This window comes from Camponotus floridanus, unplaced genomic scaffold (assembly GCF_003227725.1).
Source record: "Camponotus floridanus strain SB8 unplaced genomic scaffold, Cflo_v7.5 scaffold5, whole genome shotgun sequence".
NCBI lineage: Eukaryota > Metazoa > Arthropoda > Insecta > Hymenoptera > Formicidae > Camponotus > Camponotus floridanus.
This window is the reverse complement of record NW_020229658.1, coordinates 4,128,612-4,153,063: the sequence shown is the minus strand read 5'-3', so window position 1 is coordinate 4,153,063 and position 24,452 is coordinate 4,128,612. Positions and strand designations below refer to the sequence as shown.

At 31.4% G+C, this 24,452-nt stretch overlaps 1 protein-coding gene across 5 annotated transcripts in view; it reads right to left on the bottom strand.

Moving 5' to 3' along the window:
* Positions 1–22,460, bottom strand: part of LOC105258025 — a 110,965-nt gene extending 88,505 nt beyond the window's left edge. Inside the window, exons 1-2 of one of the 5 annotated variants that reach the window (XM_011269074.3) lie at positions 21,439–22,460; positions 18,021–18,638 (exon numbers count right to left, since the gene is read on the bottom strand). In XM_011269074.3, coding sequence (XP_011267376.1) covers positions 18,021–18,168 — 148 coding nt within the window. In that variant the 5' untranslated portion in view covers positions 18,169–18,638; positions 21,439–22,460. Of the gene's footprint in view, positions 1–18,020; positions 18,639–21,438 lie in introns of those variants that run through there. The other 4 variants (XM_025412414.1, XM_011269073.3, XM_025412415.1 and 1 more) reach the window with 4 other exon arrangements.
* Positions 22,461–24,452: the final 1,992 nt, after the last annotated feature.

The following is a 24,452-nucleotide window of genomic DNA, read 5'->3' as shown; positions in this document are numbered from 1 at the left end:
TGTTGCGCCGGTTTTATACGAAGATAGTCTACTGGCGCGCGAAATGAGTACGCTTACATATTTTCGTTGAAAATGATGCTATTTCACAATAGCAATACGGTTGGGAGAAATCACATGCTTGCCTTGCGGAAGGATATTTTCTATGCGGTAAAAGTGGCGCGGTCTCATGGTTTTTAATATGTAACTTCGTACAAAAACGTTGTTCCGCGCGTTATAAAATTCATTTTATCTTGAAGAATTAAATAAGTTACTTTTATTGCTGCGCATATTTAAAAAAGACTGCAATTTAATCTCCTTAAATGAGACTTTTTTTTTCAAATCGATTCTGAATTTAACGAATTGTATCAAATTTGTGGCTCGCCGATTAGATGTGTCAACGACAATTTGGTGAAGCGAAGTTAACAAAATTAGAACTAAAACTGTAACGAGCGGTTCTGGTGACGGTGCATTAAAACTTTTATTTTTCTTGGATTCGAAATGGTGGAGTTAGACGCGGAAACGCTGACCAATGACACGGCAACGAGCCAAATGTATTAACGTTAATGTAACGTAATGGAAGAGATCGTAAAATTGTAATTGATATAAAGAAAGAGATTCACATTGTGTCTAACAATAGATAATGACATATTTAAGATAATGACAGATAATGACATAGATAGCGCGATCAAATGCAAATCATAATTGATTATATCAATTATAGAATCTGATCAATGCTACATATTTGATTGGAATGTGATTAGTATGGTAATAGGTTGTTATGTTATATGTACAACACAATATGTATATATCGAACAGAGCTTAGTTGAATTATAAATGTTAGAAATTACCATAATAATAATAATTGCGACGCCAATGAAATTTAATTTGGCTAAATTGAGAAATGGTATATTAATTTCTTGTAAAACATACGAAATGATATTTATTATTTTTTATTATTTATATTTTATTATTAATAAAAATATATAATCTAAAATAATAAATATAGTTTAAAATAAATATAAATAATAATAATACATATGAATAGAATATTTTTTGATGTATGGCATTATATATTTATTTCGAATGTATTATGAAATTATATCTATATTGAATATACTCGTACAATTGTACGCAAAACTAGGGCAATTAAAAAAATTACGATAGACCAAGCAAAACATTCGCAATATATATTTATATAATAGAATGAATTTTTTAAAATAATTTTTATTAAATATAATTTTTTAAAATAATTTTTATTAAATATAATATTTTATATGTATTTTAATATTTACAATATTTTATTCTCTCTTTATCAATTTACTGTAGTTGTTGATACAACTTGCATACGTTTAGCTTTACGTTTAGCTTTTACCATCATATCTTTCGTATTCTATTTCTACATCATTTTTTCGTTCCTCATTTCGCGCATTCGGTCCCTGAGGTCGACCTCAAAGAGATCCTGAGAGATCCACTCGTTCATTCTTTTCGCTTCGTCCCACTCTCACTATGAGCGGTTTCTATTATTCTCGGCGTTTTCCCGTTCTCCAACTTTTCTTGAGACTTTCGACCGAATACTGTAATTCCTTTCTATCCCTCGCAGAACATTATCGTAATGTTCGCCCTCTGCCCTCCACTTTTCTTCAAATTCGCAATACTAAACATCGCGCTACCATTCTATCCTTCTTACATAGATATGTTTTTTTATCTAACTGTGTGAAAGAAGAACGTTATGATAGAAAAAAACTTATTGGAACTCGTTCTGAAGTAGGAGAAAGAGAATCTTTTTATCACCTTTATTAACGAATTATACATTGTTCTCAGCTTTACAGAAAAAATTGACAATTAAACTAATTAATTTAATTTAAAACTAACAAAATGCACCATTGCTTTAATTGGTGATCAAATTTCAGGTATTTGGAAATTTTTTACTTTAATTAATTAAACTTTCCATTATTATTATACGTTTAAACCACAGTCTATAAATCTTAAAGAGGAACTCTTTAGATGTTGGCAATGAGAGAGAAAATCGGCTGGAAAAGGAGGTCAAGAAATTGATAACAAGAAATAATGAAATACTACAAAACGTTTAATTAATTATTATCCTTATGTGTATTTTGTTCCGAGTTCATATAATCGATGACTAATAAATACGCATAAACACAATATAAGATATTCTTAAGCGGATTATACTAAAAAAAAATTCTTTTAATATAAAATTGTTATTAAATTATTAAGAACTTATCATGAAAAGAAGAGTGACAAAGAAAATTTAAATTAAAAACTTTTTTTGTAAACAGCTAATTTTTTCATAAACTTACTTTTTCGTTAACCATACATGAACACCGTTTCTGATTTCGGTAATAAGATATTCTTTGAAGAAACTACTGCGTAAAATTTATTGTGTAATCCGAAACGCGATAAATAATTTTCGCATAGAATACCAGACAAGAATTTCTTGTACAAATTTGGATTTATGCTGCAATTTACGAAAATATGTTAACGCAGTGCAAATTGCGAAATTACTGTATGCTCATCTAAATTTTCCTATAAATGTCCTATAAGTTAATTAATAACAATTCCTTAAAAAAATCTGACTTATCAAAAATATATGTAATATCAGAAGCTCAAAAGAGAAAGGATCTATAAATTTTTACATTTACAGAAATGTAAAATATTTATAGTTGTTTATAATTTCTCATAATTATTTTTTAGTTTGCTAATATAAAATAATATGATTAAATTTATTTATATAATACTACCGATTTCAGAAAAAATATTATAGTAACTTTATGGTTGCAGTTAGTGTCCTTGTGCAAATATTGATATCTAAAAACCTTGAAAGGCATCACTAAAGATAAGAAAACATAGGAATATTTAGCACGTTAGACAAGATCGAAAGACAAAGGACAGGTATTGTTAAAGAACAAAAGCTCTGTGTATAATTTATGTCGTCTTCGATCCACCACTATTGTTGTCATATTTAAAAAGCTTTATATCTCGCTCTCTATTCCTATATCGTTGACGTAAAAAAGATAAATGGTACTGAAGTGCCGATGCCAAAGTCAGAAATGATTAAATATCAACACAAAATATCGATATGTAATTTTTTTTGATACATAATTTACATCGCATATAGAATATCAAATATTAAAATATCAAATATAGAATATCAAATATTCAGCATTTTTTTTGACAGATTATCCACGAAGAATAAAATTTGAAGCAAAAGATTGTAATTTTTTTTATTTAACTTGTTTTAAAATTTTTTCATATTTTTATGACCTTAAATAAATAAATTTTCACGCTGAAAAGTTTAACATAAATTTAACTATATAATTATACTATAATTATATAATTATAATACCATTATAATATCATATAATTATAACTATACAATATACTATAACTATACAATTATACTGTATAAATATAAATAAATATATATATACATATATATATATATATATATATATATATATAATACAATATTATATTAATTTTATATATGAATAATTAAACCTTGAAAAAAATAAATTTTATTAAATTAAATTTTATGTTTAATCAAAAGAATTTCTTTATATTTCTTTATCAAAAGAATTATATTTATAATCTTGAATCACCAAAATATATCAATCAATTTATAATTCATAATACATATTAATATTTCTTCATTTGAAAAATAATTTTTGCTCCATTAACGTACATTTACAATTACGATTTGGAAAAAAGTGAATATAAAATAGTATGTATAACATTTGTAATGTAACTTCTGATTTCGGAACGTTTTAAACATATATATAATAGAATACGTATGTGTACGGGACCAATTTGAGTTACGTGATTGCACACGAGTATTGCATACCCGAGATGCAATGCGAGTTTAAAGTAAACATAGCACGCCATAATGTATAATGAAATTAAACTGCGTTTCGCGATTACATCGACGTTCTGCACATAGATTTTCCAGCTATTTATTAATACTCGTGGATGTGAGCAATGACTGAATGTTGCAAATTTGTTTACATTGCCCGCCTTTGCTTGTTCTCATTATTAATAATAAACTTTTGTTTCCTACGCTAATGACACGATGTAATTAGGTTTATTTTGAGCGTAAATTGATAATATCACGATAGAAATGGCATGACTACATCAAATTATCCTAATAGAAGGATATATGTGCAGGTTCTCTAATTAATATCATTTATGTATCAGCAACTCATGGAAACCTGATATAATTGACAGTTCTACGATTGTATCGATATATGATCAATAATTTGTTATATAATCATGTAGAATTTGCTTTACTTCAAATTAATTTGTTTATGTATCGAATATTAAAAGTAATCGGAAAGAGATAGAGCATTAAATATATATCATTATATATATAAAAGTTCAACAAATAATTAATCATATTCCACCCTAATTGAAGTACAATTATTTATATTATTCGTTTAAAATAATTGATAATTCAGTTAGGATTTATATGACTCATTATTTGTTAAATTTCTTAAATTATTTATCGAGAGGCTTTATATGTTGTTAAAAATGTATGACTGAGTTAATTTTGCAGCGAATCAATTATGGTTTTTGAATTAATTGGAATGCGCGCGCGTGAATGTGTGTGCGCACACAATTATTGTTATTTTCGTAAAAATAAAAATCTCCAGCAAGGCAATAACAGATATTTTTATAATCCATAAAATAATCGATAAACAAACGATAAACAAATATTTATCTCGAGATCGGCTACTATAATTTTAATACAGCTCATATTATTTTATTCAACTTGCCAATTGCAAAAAACAATGAAGATAGCATGAAAAAAAACATTTCTGTAATCTAAACGCTACATAAGCGTATTTATTAATGGAGAATCGATTTTTATTGTTTCTCTCATCTGCTCGTCCAATTTTATTTCATTTGACCGTACGCGGTAAAAAACAATGAAGTTGCCGGCATTCGCGAACGGGAAAACTCACGAGCGCACGATTTTGTAATATGTGGGTCAATCGTTTGCTGTAAGGGACGCATGTATGCGTCTCGGCATATTTCACAAAGGCAGGGACAAAGTATTGTCTCTCAAACGATCACCAATATTCCCTCCGAAGAAGCTTTCTCTCTTTGACTGACGGATCTTTCCCTCTCTCTCTTTCTCTCTTTCCCTTAACCGAAGCGAGCGATATGAAAATGCGTATGCATACAACGAGCGCACAACCAGGCGAGCAAGCAGGCGTCGTGACGACTGCCAGGAATTTAATGAGAATTGGGTCAATCCCGTACGTATATATACCCGTGCGAGCGCGAACACGCGCGCCGCGGTTTATTAACAAAATGAATACGCCAACCTTCGGTGTGGCTTCGCCATCCAAGATTGAAATACGAGCACGAGAAAGAGAGAGAGGGGAGGGAGAAAGGGGGAAAGAGAGGGAGGAAGGGGGAGAGAGAGAGAGAATGTTTGCTCGCTTATATTATTTTAAACATAATCTCTATGAGGACCAATAAGGCGCAGCGTTCTGCAAAATAAATCCTCATAAAGGGAGGAAAATGATCGTGCTTGAACTGAATAGAGAGATTTCTTCGATGAATAATTATGAATTAATTTCTCTATGAATGTGAATGAAGTAATTATTATTGTAAAATCAATTTTTAACTTCGATAATAAAACACATAATTTTTCTCAGAATTTTTATAACGCATCTCTCACTACAATAGTTGAAGATTAATTGGTTTGATTACACAACTCTGTGAGTTATATGTGGAAAAGGAGTGCATAAAGAAGGATGGAATTAAGAGAGGGTCAAATAAGAGATATTAATATCTCGTGTCTCCTCGTGCCGGCCAGGTCGTAGAACTACTACCGTTCCATCGATATATAACGAGCAACAATACCGAGGCAATTTCTGGCAAACGTAGACACCATTAACATTAATCTTACTTAAGCGCACAACATGTAATTGTTAAGTCGTGGCAATAATTGTTACAAATTTTATTATCTGTGAGTACTAAATACTTTCGATTTAATCGTCATGTGATCAGAAAATTGTTTTATGAATTATATTATTATAATTCTGTTATGTAAATGTAAATTATATAAAATTGAGATAGTTAAATGGAATCCAATATTTCTCGTTTTCTCGACTTGTATATTTTAACGTAATGAAAAAGACATATGATAATTTCTGTATCTGTTAAATTATTTACATTTTTTGCAATTTTTAACTAAAAAAACTGATAGGAAAATTATATATCGGCTACATGTTTGCAATTTATTCTAATTTAATGATTCTGTCCGCACAAAATATTGTAGTATACATAAAGAAAAATTGAATGCATACATCTGATTTTAAAAATATATCTCTATTTCCATATTTAAATTCATTATCCATTCATCACTGAAGCTGGATCATTTACCATGTGCCACAGATTTGATTACGAAGATTTCAATCAGAGGCTTATTTACTTGTCTTTGGACGCCGTTCGTATTTCGTCTCATGGATCGAAATAAACTATAATCGCATTCAGCTGTCTGCGTTTCGTTTCGTCTCGCATCGTTCAATTTCGACATACTATTGTTTTTGCCTGGTGCTGTCTGCTCGTGAATTCTATAGTTTTGCCAGCGAGAGCCAATATTTCAAAGGGCTCACTATCCAAGTCACTATCAGTCCGCGATAGAGCTTCATTATTAGCGCAAAGTCGTTTTACGATGGCGAACTAGTGCATTGGCTGTTGTGTTCCTTTCATTTTCTTTCCTGATCTCTTACTCTCTCCATTTTCTGGTGCAAGGTATTTCCAGAAGATAAAGCTCGAGTTGCAAAGGGAACCGCAACAAAGGCGGTCGAGTAATTTGCAGTAGCGATACGACAAACATGTCGAAATTACCGCGTATTGTTGGGAACTTCGTAATCATTTATTTATTCTTGTCGTTCGAAAATTCGTTACGGAATGAAGGGAAACGCGATCGCGCAGTTTCTCTTGAACTTTAAGTGCTAATTGAGAACCAATAAAAGTTTATTGTTTGTAAGTTGCGTCTTTTTCAAATAATTTTTGCAAACTATATTGTAGAAAAGCATTTGTAGCAAAAAAGAGAGAGAATATGGATAAATTAATCGATAAAATTTTATATTCACAAAATGTGTGTAAGATTTTTTTATAGCAATATTTTTAAAGTAGTCGACTTGCAGAAAACGAATTTATTTTATTCAACAAATTATTGCTATTCTGGATATCTTAGTTTTCCCTGGATTTATATAGCGTAGATGGAATTGCAAATTATAAGCATGCGTAACTATATGTATAATTACGACAACAATGCGCGTGCAACGAGCCATATAACAAATCATATATAAATATGAAACAAGCTCAAGGCTTTCATGCACCGTATTTTCCTTAAGGGAATGGGAAGAAACTATGCCTTTTCTCATGGCCAAATGTACATAGGTGTGCTTGGCCAAATATACATGTACATAGGTTTCTGTAGCATGCCTCGTTGGAAATGCACTCGTGTGTAATAACAATAAAACGAGAACAGAAGTTGCCGCAGAATGTTTTCGAATCCAGCGTTGTGACCGGAAGTTTCCGGCGGGAAGCGAATTGCAGCGCCGCCGGAAATGACACCGCTGTCCCGCATTTTCCACCTTCTGCATCGCGATGTTCTTTCTATTGTAATCATTTGGAGTGTTTAATGATTTTTTTTTATAGCGCAATTACTCGAAGTGCGCGCTTCTTCGATTGGCATTTCGCGAAACAACGCGATGATTTTGTATTATCCATAGAATGATGCTGTTTACGTAATATCTACATTTTTAGCGAAATTTGCAAGTACAAGTTAAAGAGCGATTAATTTATGAAACAAATTGATATGCACATAAATTTTAAATTAAAATTTTAAATTAAAAATTTGATTTCCAGAAATTTTCATAGTAAAGGATACTGCGAAGGATAGTTACGAACATTTTAAGATATCAAATATATCTACAAATTCGAATTGTTTCGATATATTTAATACGGCGTATTTTATTCGTATTCATTGACATTTCAATTATTATTGTGATAATATCATTTGGATATTAATTTAACTTGACATGTATAAGAGAGGATGTCGCATGTGAAATATGTATGGAGACGTCAATTCAGTGATTTATTTTAGCAATCGGTACATTTTCGCTTGACTTCATACATTTTATTATAATCTTCTTTTGTCCTATAAAACCAGTGAATCATTATTAATCTGCTTCTGTTATTATAATATCAAATATGTCGCTAGATAACATTTAAATAAGAATGTTAAATTTTAAAAATTATGATCTATGTGAGAATTTAGCATTTTATTTTTAAAATAAGTTCTCAATATATAACTGAAAATATTTTGTTTGTAATAATAATAATTTTGTTCGCAATCAAAGCCATATAAGAAATATAACAATTTTGCAAAAATAATTGTCATTTTAAGGCGAAAAAACATTGCTGATATATCTCGATTCAAAATCATTTTTAATTGTAACACTTTACTTATCGTTTAAAAATTGTAGTATATTTACAATTAATGATAAAAACGCAATTTTGTCAAATATAAAGATATTTTTAATTTGCAAAGCAATTCTTATAATTAAAATAAAAAGTTATTTTTGTTTGTTATGTCATTATCTTAGAACGAAAATAAGCAATACGAGCCTTGGGGCACTGGTGCACGTGCTATCAAGTATTTACAGTACACTTCTCCTAGTATTTCTTTCGCTTATAGTGGGCCCATCGACAATAAAGTAATAGTTTATTTACAAACGAAATACTATTATTGTCCAAAATATTATTATTAAAAATTTTAAGTAAATTAAAAATAGGATGTCAAACTCAAATATTATTCATATATCTTTACATGTTTTTCATATTTTATAATAATTACAATAAACATATATTAATAATTAATATCTCGATTACCGCGCGTGTAAAAGATTATAAATATTATATTTTCATTAAAATTAATTAAAATTAAATGAATTTCAAATAAAAATAAAATTTTGTTTTCTGAATGATTGGATGTAACCACAAATATTTAATTTCTTGTGTTATTTAATTATTTCTATGTATTTATTTAATTTATTTTTATGTTCAAAAAATATATATTCCAACTGACATGCTATTCGTACAATAAACAATTTTGATACACGCATCGATCACGAAAATAATTCGCGCAGAGCAGTAAAGGAAAGTATCATATGAAGACTATATAAAGCATTATATTTCTGCACAAACGTTTTTTATTTTCTTCATTGACGCACGAGCACATAAATTACGGATTTTAAGCATGGGTTTATACGCGGTCTGCGTGAATAGGTTGATGTTTTTTTGTGTTTTTGTTCGTATCGATTGAAATCGACCTTTCAATACGAGAAATGCTGTATTTCATTGTTAAGCCGTCGAACATAATACGTACGTGTAGAAAAGCGCAATCGATGCCTCGGTATGAATATTTAATTCTAATTCTTAATTCTAATTCTTAAATTTTTTTGTTCGTTCGTATGTTTATTTTTAAAATAAATTTCCTATTTTGCATCTTCGATATCAACTTCAAACTTTTTTTCATTGATTATAGTTATATTTAAGTCATAAATAGCGCAATAGATTTGAGAATTTTCATCATTTCTGTAATATCATGAAATATTCATAATGAGGTTTCCATATTTTCTTGATGTGACTTTTCGCCGTTGGCATTTGCTAAGTTTTACTGGAGCCACGTTTTATGCAGTTAAAGCGTTTTTTCTCTTCTAATGCTGATGCTCGTCTGAGTATTTCACAGGTCTCTCGGGCTTTTTTCTCTTTCGTCACCTGTTCCATATTCTTCAACGTGCTTTTACATTCTTTCATTTGTTTTTAACCATGCACGTGTCAGGTGAATTTATTGAACTATATATATATATATATATATATATATATATATATATATATATGCATGCATATGTGTTTATAAACGTCGCGTACACAGATGTATGTGTCTTATATATATATATATATATATATATATATATATATATATATATTTGTGCTTATAATAATTGTAAATATATTAACTTAATGCAGAATGTTCGAAATCATTGAGCACCTAATTAATTGATTTTTTTAAAGTAATTATTACAATAAAATATATAAGTAATTATTACAATAAAATATATAATAATAATACATTATTAAATTGCTTTCAATTACAAACATGAAATTGCATTATTAATTACAAAATCTTATATCTCATTCTAATATCTGTTAATTTATTCATATTTCATTAGCTTTCTGTGCTTTTTTAGGATCAAGCACGTTAAATAAGCTGAAAGGAATTGTCGGCGTTATTACATTAACTTCAAGTAGAACGACTTTAAATTCTACCTCACATTAATAAAAGCATATAATCATAAAAAAGAGAGAGGGAAATAGAACATTTTTTTTACAATGTAAAATATTATTACTATTCTTTTTTATGAATATAATATGGTAATATGTTTGTTCTGTGTGCACATTAAACTTTATGTTTGCGAAGTAAAATATTAAATTTACGTGGAGACACAGAGACGTTCTATGAAATTTAGAAGTAAAGTACAACATTTTGTTCGTAGCAGTTAATAAAAATTTAATTATTTACAAATGACATGAAATAAACTAGTTTGCATGTTTTCTTAGAAATTAAATATATTATTTATATTAATGATATTACACGTATATTACATTACATTATAATTTTAATCATTATTTCGTAATATTTTCTTTTTTTCGTGATATTTTTTCTTTTCTTTATAAGCTCTTAGTGATTTTAATGATTTTATGTATATATATTGCGTTTGTAGTATATTTAAACATTGTAAACAAATAATTTTTTAAAACAAAGTACTTTATATGATCATGTCGAATAAAGCGCATTCGTGTCTCATTTTACCCTAGTCGTGTCACAGGGTAAGTTGCTTTACTTTGCAAATAGAACGTCCACAATTTCGCTGATAAACGCGCGGCGCGAATGTCGCTAGTGCTTCGTCATACTCGACATTCACGCCTCAATTACCCCAATTTATATTCACACCGGCAAATACATCGACGCAGTCGTAAAATCTCCAAGAGAACTACTCTTTTATTCTATCTTGAAATATAAAAATCCCACCCTCTCCCTTTCTCTGCTCTTTGCGCATCCATTTTTTTTCGCGTCAAACTACTAGCTTCCTTCGGTACGGTCATCGTCGGTTATTATTCCTGCTATTCGTCGAAACGGGCGCCATCCTGGGGCATTCCGAGCCACGAACGATCACGAATAACTTATATATCACCGAGGATCTGTTGGCGTGCCAGAATTCGAACCATCGAGCCCCCGCAGAACAATTCGCAGGAATGATAACCCGCACGCGGAGCAAAAAGACGTCTATTAATCGTGCGGATTTTATCTGCCGCCGACGTTGCAGAAAGGACCGGATTTCTTTGGAGGGAATCAGGCTATATTCAAAAGATGGAAATTGTTGAACCGCGTGTCCTGAAATGTCTTTCTATTCACTCCCAAGTGGCTTTCAGTGATAGATTATATTGCACGAAAGCGTATGAGAGTTTCTGAACTTTACAGCGATTTTAAATTGTAGACTCGATGTCTTTCTCTTTTTTTTCTTTCTGTATTTTGTAAATTATAAATATTGAATATTAAAAACGAAGGCGTGCATATTTGATGCTCTTCAAAATTTGATTAATTGAAATATTTAATAAAGCACTTAAAAGCTTCTCGAAATATTTAATAAAGCACCTAAAAGCTTCTCGAAATTAGTTTGTGTATTTAAAGTTTTTGGATAATGTTTTCACTTTACTATTCTTCTCAGAGTTGACTTCAATTAGTTATATATCTACTGTGCTACAAATCTCTAGTTCGCAATGCAAAGCACGAAACGTCCCTTCGAAACTTACAAATTGATCCGATCATGTAGCTGAGAATCTCCTGCGAATGCGGCGATGCATTTGAATGCGATGCATATCGAGCGGATATATTTATGTGGCATCTACAATCATGCAAACACGGTCGATGTTCGATCGGATTACGCGTTCTCCAACTAGCACTCAATTCTTGTCACGCGAACCTGGAGATATCCACTAGAAACTTTAGTCATCTACTATAACGTCGCCAAGACACTGTTTCATCGACAAGTATTGACAGCACTTCGCGGTTAATTAGGTATTTCTTGGGAACACAATACGGCAAAATGTAATTTTCCTTCATAGCGAGGAATTTGTATCTTATGTGTATATACTGAGAGATATTGTAAATCTTATACAATGCATAATGCATAAGTGAAGAAAGCTTACAATGACCAGAATATAAAATTAATTAATTTAAATTAATTAATTTAAATTAATTTAAACAAATTTCTATCATTAAATAACAACTTTTATTCGAACGATGCGATTGATTAGAAAGTTTTATAACGCAAATGAAATTGTACTATTTTCCATTAAATTGGCTACGTAATAGTTTTGCATTTAGATGCTAATCACTTATAGAAAATTGTTTTATAATTACAGTTTTGCTGCCGCTCACCATGACATGGTTTATTCTGCAATAGAAACGTGTATATATGTGTTTACGATTCTTGTTTGTCATAACTGCGTTATCATCATAACGGACAAACTAAAGTACGTATACGTCAAGCAACTTCATGCACGGGAACTCAGTCTTCGTAATATCGAAATCCTGAATTTCATTGTCGACGTTATTTCAAGAGTAATAACTGAGATATAGCAATGCTAACGAGTTTGCAGAATATTAAAAATACAATAACGTTTTTGATAGCTTCGTTAAAATTCTACTACAGCTCCAATATCCATTATCATGATCTTCTTTTAATACAGTAATTTTTCATTCTCTAGATAAATAAGAGGCATTTTACGAGAAGAAAATTTTCGTTTTGTGGTTATCTTCTAGTAGTTTTTAATTTTGGTTTCAATGCTTTAAAAAGAAATAAATTCCTAAGTAAAATAGAATAGAATAATATATATAGTAGATTTAGAACTGTGCTATAACTATAAATAATCAATAATTATCTGTATGTGTGTGGTTGAAGCTTAATAAAAAATCTATAAAAAATGACAGGAAAAAATAATTGTGATTAGTGAAATTATTTATTATGTACATTTTATCAATTTTAATTCCTTTGTAAAAATTTATTAAACTCGATGTTACATGTATATCGTGGGTAACATTGCGAAAATTAAATCCGAAAAATTATAATATTCAAAAAATTTAATGAATTTAACGAGAACATGACAAATTTTCACGATTTATCGTACGAAAAAATTCAATTATCCTCGATAAATATAGATTTTATTCTTATAAGCAAATTCATTTAAACCAAGCATTCTTTTTGCTATTGGAAATTTCAGTTTGTTACGTGATTCAATTTTTAATTTTAATTAAAGTGGTTGATTTTTCTGATATTGCGTAAGTCCATTCTCGTCTCTGATGAAAGTAGAATTACTAAATTCATTTATATTTCTTGCAATCCGATTATTTACGATATTGAGATATGCAAAAATTGCTGCTTCTGTCTTTTAATTAGTCCACTATTTTCTTCTCAACATAATATTAATTTTTTCTTGTTATTTTTTTTTCATATTATATGCCTCTGTAAATAAATGCTGTATGATATAAATGATTAATCTTGTTGTATTTGAAGTCATATCAAAAATTTGTAATTTTTATATTAATTAAATTTTATATTACTCATCCAATCAGTTAAAAAAAATTGCTATCAAATATTTTGAAAGAATCATACATTATTAATTGTATTACTAATTCTTGATTTATTTGATTACATTATACTTATCAATATCATATCATCATATTCTAACAATTACATGATTAATTCAAGATTAATCATTTAAAATCAGAATTATTTAGTTTATGACAGCATATAAAAGTTAAGTCGAATTTCCTGTACACAATAAATAAGTTATGCAAAGATATCGCAACATGAAGATTAAAACAATATATTAGTTAAGATTATTTTTTATAGAAATTAATATCGATAATGCTGAGGATATATTACATTGAAACTTTTATAATCGAGGAACTTTCATTAACAGATACGGAAAAAGTATTCTGTTTATTTGCCAGATAAAAATAATACACCCAGTAAAGTAAAGTTTGCAAAGTTGCGCTTGTTTTCCAGAAGCGACATGAGAGAGGAAAGAAAAATTTGAATACCATGATAGATGTATCAACCATTCGTTGTTGTAAACAAATGTAAATTGAACGCTTTCCCTCTACGAAGTGAGGACATAGTATTACATTTTCTACCTGCGAGACTTCATTTCTCGTACTTTTTTTTTTTTCAAATGGAAATAGTAGAACGGAGTAAAACCTTGTGTAATATGTTTATATGCAAAAGAAAGAATTACAAGTATACAACGAACATAAATTCAAAAACTTTGATTTTTTGTGAATGTGTAATTTTTTTCCTTTATTTATTTTTTTTAAGAATAGAATCTGTTGGATCTTTTATAATTGCAACAATTTTTCATAATTCCATGTATATTTTTTATGAATTCTACATATTATTTTTCTCAACTTTTACCTTAATGTTAATTGCTAAACATATATTTTGGCACTTTTGTTATACAAATGTATAATCATGATATTTATGATATAAATGATATTTAGTTAACAAACAGAGGAAGCATAGAGGAATTCAATTACCAGACTAAAAAAATTATACATATATATATATATATATATATATATATACATATATACGTACGATATAATTAATTGGCAATAATTGTCTTTGACTCGAAATAGTGCAAGGTTGCAATATTAATCGAAAACTTCTCTTAATTGACGATCGATAAACGTTATACGGCTTGACGGGGAACTCGTAACATTGCCATACAGTGAGAATGCAATACAGCGAAGTAAAGTGCAATCTACGATGCGATATAGCGATACACGCCAATCTCGTTAATGGACAATCGAATGTAGCACATCGTTCGCTGATTTATGTTTTTGTCTTTGCCAAAACTCTAACGAGAAAATCGATAATTTTTCTCAACGCGATATTTATTATTTGCGCAAAATTATGTTTGCGTTAAATTATGTTATGTATATTAAACGATATGTCTATTAAACGATATGTCTATTAAACGATTATTGTGGCAGACTGGCGCGCAATGTTAACCGTTCGATTGAAATTGCAGAAGTGGCGTAGTAAGCCGCAATTGACTGGGTGTTAGCCACGAATCAGTGATGCAGTATCGTGCGGCAACGATACCTGTGATCAACAAAGAGCTCATCAATGTTTCCGTTGGGCATCCGCACACCAGAAACATAATAGTTTGTACTGAAAAGACACTGGACGTCAAGCAATTTGCTTTATTTATTGTTAATCCTAACACTCTTACCGTTTTTTTGCGATTTTCATCATTTCTCAATTTAATCGATTTAAAAAAATTTTTTTGTGTGCGATAAAAAGATATATTTCAGAAATCCATGAGAGATAATATTAGTATGTTTTTAGTATGTCTACGATCATTTTCGAGATAATATTAATGTAAAAAATGTTACATATCAAGGCAGGCAAATCTCCATAAATTTTATGTCTCTAATTTCGAATGATTGTATTTGCCGTTCCCATCATCAGCGAATATATCGTTCATCGTTTCACGAGTAATACGTGCAGTTTCCGTGTTCCAATTTCGATGTACGCTCGTATCTAGGCTCAATTATTGGTCATAACGACAATTTTCGCTCAACATCACGCAGTGTTCGATTGCTTTGAGATGAATTAGGCCGATAATACGAGATAATATTGTTTGGCGTTCGATTGGGGTTTGCTAAGTGATAAGAAAATCTGCAAATTGAACAAAGTCACTGCCTGCAGCAGCGCTCAGGAAATTGCGGCACGTTCGCCGAGCGTATATCTGTGAATTAACGATGCAATTGGTAGTATCTGACACACTACGTGATCAGCCAAGGGCTCTCTATCGGCGTTTGTCCGGTGTGTTATCGATTTAACGCGAAAAAAATGCCGTTCGTGCGTACACGACTATGTGAACCGATTCGAAAAATTGGATGGTGTTTTTTAACATGGAGAAACGATGTCCACGTTCATCGAAATTACATATAAATTTCGTTTTTTATACTTGAAAATTGAATGTAATTACAAAATTGAATGCACAACAAAAGAGAAACCAATGCCATCGGCATTTTAATTACTGTTGCACTACGTAGTTTAATAAACTGTTTTACCTAAACGTATATTTAATTTAAAAAAAGAGGCAAAATATATGTTATTTATTTTTCGAGCAAATAATTTATATTCAGAAAATCTTTAACTTTATTTTATTACATTAGCAACGCAACACGTAACCAATAAGCTGAAGAAATTATTGCTTTATTTTAGATTCTTAAAAATGCGTTATATAAAATATTAATGGTTTATTTATTTATTTATTATTGCCAAGACATTCGATCTTGTTTTAGTCGAATCTTTCTCAGAGCGAGATGTCTTTCGTGATCCTCTTTGACGAAACTTTATTCATTTCGGTTCCTGTAATCTGGCTTAATTAAACTTCTACTTCTCGTGCCGCTAACCCGTCTTCAAGGCGGATTAGCCGAACGTGTACCACCTTAAGTTCATATCGGATTCGAACCTGAGACGAACAAAAACTTAACGTCCGGTAGATCCACTGCATTGCGCAACGACACTGTTCAGCGCTGCATTCTCCGTCGCGCTGCAAGTTGAGAATAGATAGAGTACCATAAAAAGAAACAGGATTCTGGAGGATGCGTTTGCGTTTTACGTGCATTTAAAACTCCATTCGCCTTTGTCACTTGATGAAAGCACGTATGAAAGTAGCTGCGATTAAATGACATATCACATAAAAGCATTTCCTTTTTATCGTTTTGATTGCCATCAAACTTTCATCCTGATAATTGTTCACATATACATCGTCACTTTTTATCATCGCGACTATCTAGATATTATTCGCAAAAATCCTTTAAATGTTTTATAAAATCTTCTCTATTTTATATAACACAGACAAAATTAAATTACATTGAAATTAATTTTGCATATAGAACATCTCTCTTAGAAGTTTTCTTGAAGCAAAATAGAATAATAATGCTTATTTCAATGTTAAGAAACTTGAATCATAAGAGATGGATGATATTATTTACATAAAAAATATTTTACCAATTCAATTAAAATCTAAGGGTCACGTTGGTTTACTATGTGTGTGTGTTGTTTCTACAACCTTAATTAGACAACCTTCCAAGTGTCGAAACTCGATACGAGTCAGCACAGCACCTCGCCAAGAAAAAAAGAAAACAGCGAAAAAGAGCTAAGTCAGCAGGCGCTATATGTGCGTTTATGCTACACGCGCGCGCACACATGGCGGATTAACTTGGCTAGTACCTAAATATAGAACATATATGACCTGCTTATTTTTGAAAGTGGAGTAAATGAAATTTCGAAGGACAATAAGTTTTTAAATAAAATATATATATATATGGATAGATGTCATGTCCATATATTGAAACATTGTTTAAAATTTATTTTATAAATAAACTATCGGTATTTTGAAATTAGAATTATTGGCTGAACGATAAGAAAAGAAAAAATACTAGTACTGTCTGGAAATTATTGTAAACATATTGATATTTGCACTTTTATTGGCAAGATATAAAATAATAGATTATTCCAATTCTTAAGAATATCAAATTGCATAAACTTTAAATACCTAGGAATACATCTAAATATGTTCTATAACTGTTATATTTCTCCCAATACTGTGGAATTTGATTCCACAATCATATTAATAGAGAAAAATAATGAAAAAACACGGGATTTTTTTACTTTATTTTTTCATATTTTTATATTTTTACTTTAACAAAGTATCTTAATTTTTATTTGAAGCTCAAAACATCCATCAACTTTTCTCATTTTCTCATTAGTCTCGAATCCAATATCGTTGAAGAAAAATGTGATTATCCCGCGACATATTTGTTAGAATACCCGCGGGTGTTTCTTACTCACCGAGTACGAGTAACAGCAGAACTTGTTGCGGGAACCGAACCACCATTGTGGGCCCGTCCGCTCGCACATCTATGAATTTAAATCGAGCGATCCTGCCGTGCCCCCTCGATTTTCCCGTCACGATCGCCAACGCCCGCCGCAACAACATTCATTTAACGATCTGTCGGGCTTCCACGTGTGCGTATGCGCCGCTTATCCAGTTCGTCCGACCAGGCACGGACCTTTTCCACTTTGCACCTCCTTCGGCGCTTCCTGTTCCTCCTCCTGGATTGGTATTCACCAAATCCACGAGAGTTCCGGCATTCGGAAAACAGCCACTTTTGTCGATCGAGGTGCACACACTCACGCCCGATTAATTTCCCACGGCGACGTGACCACTCGAAATTCGTGGGAATTCAGTGCGAATCAGTACGATTCGCAGCGATACGCGATCGCGCGAAATGCCCGCGGCATGCGTTGCTAAAAAATGATAGTATTTTTGTATTTTGTTTCCTCTTCCTTTTTCCTCCCCTTTTTTTCAATCGAAACGCGATTTGATCAGGTGGCTTTATATTAATCGGCCCGCGGCGGTTCTCGCGAACGGTGGCTGCGATTGGACCGCGTTCGACAATCCGGTATCTGCGCACATAAATATTTTAGGGCCGCGTTTGCCAGGATAGGATACGGTAGTAGATAGGATGGATGGACAAACGGACGAGAGGTACCGAGAGATAGACTCGCGGGAAAAATAATTTACAAATGAAATACAACTTGACACTCGCCAGATAGTATCGGCTTGTGAGTATAACGGAAGCAGTCGCCCTGTCGAATGTTGTCGTTGACAGAAGTTGAGAAGTAACGCGTGGGAGATTGAGTTTTACGTATACATATGTGTGTATAATCATATACGGTTTTCGTATACATGTCACATACATGCGTATGTGCACTTCATTAGCAATCGCCGTGGACTTTTGCGACAATTGCGTCCTGAAGAACTAAAGCGATGGTTAAATTGAAAACCGATAAGTTCTTTCTTCTCGCAAGTTACCCAATTGCCGTCGACTTTCTGCTACGAGGGATGTCTTTCCACCCGAAAGCGATTAGCGTCATTCAATTTTCGAAAAGTATTCCGAGAGATACGTACAGATTTAGCTATCATTTTTATATATCATTTTATAATATCATTTTTTTTCATTTTAAATTTATAATATAAATTTGTAACATTTTGAAAACAATGTGAAAAAATATTTTTACGATTGTCATCGAAGATATTTATCTATTCTGATGTGAAGCTGTAAAGTGGGATATAATGTGCTAGAAACTCTCTCGTTTATTGGATAATATATTATAAAAGTGAAGATATACATCAAGCAACGAGCGACGAGATAAACCTGCTTATAATATCTTGTATCCACAATATTCTAGGCGAAATCATACAATCGCACGCGTCGATTCGCATGTAAGGCGCATGTAAAGGCTTTATTCCGCTACATTATATTCCACGTGTTATGTTCGCTACTCGAAATAATCGAGTTACTGTAATATCGCAGAGCACAGTTGAAAAGGCGACAGTCGAGCGGAAAGCCGATTCAACTTAAGCGCGAGATATAGCCCGCGTTTAACGTATTCAAATCTATTTTATTTTTCCATTTGGTTCAACAGATCGTGACAAGGCAACGGCGTGAAGCGCCGTTCGTAATTTTAATTGCGTATTAAAATGCGAATGTGCGTTTCGCACAAACGATTTTCTATTCCTCAGGGTCTCCTACATTCACACCGTTTCTGTTCACCGTTCATTTTCTCCCCTGACGCGGATCCACTTCTTCTCTATGGGGAATAAAAACGATCGTTTAGCTCGTGCCGCAGCGTCAACAGAGCGAAGGTAAAAATCGCGCGACACTCAGCGACGAACGGTGACGCCTTTTCGCGCTGCAATATCACGAATATAAGCTTTTTACCGAGGTTCTTCATTCACCGAGGCTTTTCATTCGTTGTTAAATCAATTATTTGAATTAATTTCTTTTTTCAAAAAATATTAAATTACTAGAAATGTTTTATATAAAATATAAAATCCTGGAAAAATCTGTATTTTCTGTAGTCTCTATAATTTTATACGTGAAATTATTTCATAACAGAAGAAAAGAATAAAATATATCTTTTATCATTTTCATATGAAAGTTAGTTTTAATGGAGAAAAAATATTGCGACAATTACATATAGTTAAACGGAAGTCAATTATAGAAAAAAATGGTTAAAGGGTTGTACTCTGACATTCATATACACATATTTATATATCAATACTTTTATAATAGCATATCTCAAATTATCATAAAAATTTTTATATTTATAGAAAGAGTATAATACAAGTTATCAACTTTTCGTTTCATAAATTTTTCATTAAAAGATCTTCTGTTGCAAAGTATTTTGCATTCACAACCGCACTGGGGTTGTCGCCCTTTTTTCTCTACGTTTAGCTGAATATGCATGAATGGCGACGAAGGGCTACTTGGTAGAATCGAGTCCTATCTACACTCTTTCGAGTTTTGTCGCAATTTCGTTCAGTAATTCGCATGATTTTCTATCCTTGACATTTTACATGTAACTTTTCTGTCTTTTAAATCATATTTCACATTATATTGTGATATGTTTTTAAATTACATTTAACATATGATGTAACGGATAATATCTTTTTATGATTATTCGTCTCTGTAATAAAGAAAGTTACAGTATTTGCGAATTTAACGAGCTGGTAAAAATATAAAAGTTTTTTATCTTAAAGAAATTTTGTATTATATTTTATATTCTAGCTGTTTTTTTCACAAAGTTTTTATACTTTAACTTGTATTCGTTTTTTATATATTTATCTATATGTTTGTCAGTTATATATTCCGTTCACGGCCGAAAGAAACGGAAAAATAATTAATATTTTAAATAAATTTTGTGACAGGAATCATTTCATCAGAAGGAAAAACATGTCACGTTAGATATGTGCAGGTAGTTTTGATTTTTTCATCGAATTTCTAGTAGTTTATTTATTCATGAAGATTGTTGATTTTTAGTGAATGCATGCTATGTAGAATTTATAATTGCTAAAATTTCTGCATATTGCAAGCATTGCTAAAACTCTTTTTATCCGTGCGATATGAAAATAAAAAATTAATGCAATTAAAAAATTTAAATATTAATATGATAAATTGTCAACATTTACACTCTCCCATTATCAAACATTGATTATTCATGTCACGTTGTTCTTTCTAATAAAAATAAATTTTTCTTATAGTAAGGCGTCACCGGTAGAAACGGTACGTGTGTGGAATACCATATTTATTCGCGCTCTTAAATCTTTTTACAACGGTAGCTTTGTGCCGAGGAATAACATCGATAATTAATTGAATTATGATATAATTATCTTAAGAGATTCCCAAGATTTTTGACTTACGTCACGTCCGAAACGTTTGGCTTACGCAATTGAGAAAATTCCGAGGAAGAGAGAAATGATCGGGTGAACGAGTTTTCACATACGCGTGTCTGGAATACTTGACATTTCCTTTCTCTGCGCACGTATTCCTTTTCAGCGGTTGACGTGCTACTCTTTTTGTAAGAACACGCTGCAGCCTTTGCCGCGAACGTTCCTCAAGAATAGACGTGCTCTCGTTCCATATCTCGCGGTCCACATTCGGGCGCAGCATAATTTCCGAGGAATCTCAGAGCTCCATAAACGCCAGAAACGCGAGGACGCTTTTATATCGTCACGCTCGCGTGAAATTCGTTCTTTCGTAAAGAGGGGATCTCAATATGGATCCCTCGATTCGAATGTCGAAAATGGATTTATTATGTCCCTGACATGTATTTTGAGAGCCGACATTTGAGAATCTGTAGTTATCTCTTCGGGAAATGTGCCAACATTCTTCGAAGTCAGTCATTTAATAACGAAATAATATCACGTATTTTCGCGCTCATCTCGATGTCATTATATCGATGATTATTTCTGGATTATCTTATCAAAGCTGCCTCAAGGAAGCGCGACGGCTGCTCCCGAGGCCGCTTGGCGAGCTGCCGACATTTTTCGCGGATATTTTTGTCACACGGCCCACCGAAATGCATCGGTCCAAATCGCACACCGTCGCCGCTACCAGCTTCTCGTATGTAATTCGCGTAATCTAATGGGAATTTAATCACGAGCGTGTCTCGCACACGATTCGCAACTAGATACGTACAAAGAGCCGGTTCGGACGAGACGATTCTCGTATATATATCCGTTTCAAGTCCTCGTCCACGCGCGACCTGCGTTTCAAAAACACGCGCACTTTTCACTTGTCGTCGCACACGGAATGCACGCACGAATGCATACACGTGTTCCCGTTTCGCGCGGAGTCAACTGTAACGTCACGTCGCTGCCAAAAGAGCGAGCGAGCGAGCAAGTAGTACAACCCCGTCACCTCACGATCCGTCGCGCGCGGACTCCGACCGCCGACTGACTACTAGTCATGGTCTGTGCTCGGTGGCTGTTTCTACTGTCTCGCTCGCGCGCCTCTTTCGGCGCTGTCTCTCTCCATCTCACCCGCCGCCGACGCATTATCCTCCTAAGATCTGAGGCTAGCGCAAAGCTCTCGTAAAAGCTCCAAAGAAAGCAATCAAGGTAATAATTGCCTTTTTTACCGAGCACGCCAGAATGCGTTTGAAGCCACAATATATGAGATATTGATTGCAAAATAATAATTTTTAAGCAATAGACGTTTTATTAAATATTTTAATTCTGGGTGTATTTAACGATATTACCATACATTATATAAATTAATAGAATAGAATTATAAAAAATATTAAATTAGATATATTAAAATGTACATCTAAAATATAAAATATTAAATTAGATTTATAAAATATAGATAGAATTATAAAAAATATTATACTACGATAAAATTGAGTGATATTATTTCAACCATATTGATACGTATATAAAATGTTATTTCTATCTTTTACTTTCTATTATTTTTTTGTAATTATAATGAAATAATACACGATCTAATTGTATAATTTTATTACACGCTATTTATAATGAAAAAAAACCTAATTGACAAAATAATCAATTAAATTGGAAAAAGAATAAAATTGATAAATCGGGAATAAAATGTACACTTCTTTTTCTTAATTTTAAAATTATTACAGATGAATCATAGAACTGGAATTATCAGCACAAGAAATTAACGGAAAAAGCTTTAATTATAAGAATATCAATTTTATGACATTATGACAGGAACGAAATTAATAACTTGATATTAACTTCTTCCTTCTCAATTATAGCAAAGTTCGAGAGATCATTTTAGCTATATTATGATAATTGTTAGTCGCAACTTTTTGATAAAAGTTTCTGATTTAGTTAGCGTGCAGTAAATGAAACTTTGTTACTGTTGAAAAGTAATTATGAATCTTAACCAATCTAGGAAGAACCAATCTAAATATTTTATTCTAACTCTTTTTTAACAACATTCTTAAAAAATCTTTATATTCTTAAAAAATCTTTATATTGCTAATAGCTAAAGAAATATTCTAATGCAGTAGTTTCTAACATATTTTGGATAATAAGAAAAAATATATTTCATATAAAATTTATTATTTAACCTGTCTATGAACAAAATATTTTTCAATTTTGTAAAATTTGTTGGGTGAAGGAAAGTTTATGTTGATGACAGGGTTAAAGTATAGTTATCTAGTGATAGAACATTGTGTGCGAGTGAATATTACAGCCCAGAACGGGCATTCTTATGGAAAAGCTATAACGCGACAGTCTGATCGAGCACCTGTCGATGGCAGACTTTGGCCAGCTTTTTCCAATCCGCCCAGGCATTCAGCGTCTGCCGATCACCAAAAGCGATGCTTATTTGCATAGATTGCAGACTGCGGTTGCGCGTATGGTGATCAATTTGAGCATTCACAGCGCTATTATTTCGATAAAATTCAAAAATGCAATAAAATTAAAATATTCAGCATTTAAATATTCATATTTTTGAGATTCTAAAAAATATTAGAAAAAATGTACTTTTTAAGTTTCGAGAAAACTCAAGAATAAAAAAATTAAATATTTCGTAATATAAAATCTGTGTGAAATAATAAATTAATTTTCAGAATTTTTCTAAATACAAAAAATCTGTTAAATTTACTCTATTTTTTTCAACTAAAAGATAATTGACTCGCTTTACAACTTGATATTATATGGTTTTAAAATTATTAACTTTATTAAAGTTATTATTATATTTTTATTTTGTTTTTAAAGATGCTTTTTCATATATTGACGGAAATACTATTAAAAGAGCGTCATATTAATATCTTTTGCTATTTATGTGCGGCGCGTTAACCTTCCGATTTATTTTAAGTTGTCTTCCTATCTACGTGACGTTTCGTGTTACGTAATATCGTTTTCGCAATATCGTTTAAGGAGTTCATTGACGAAATAAT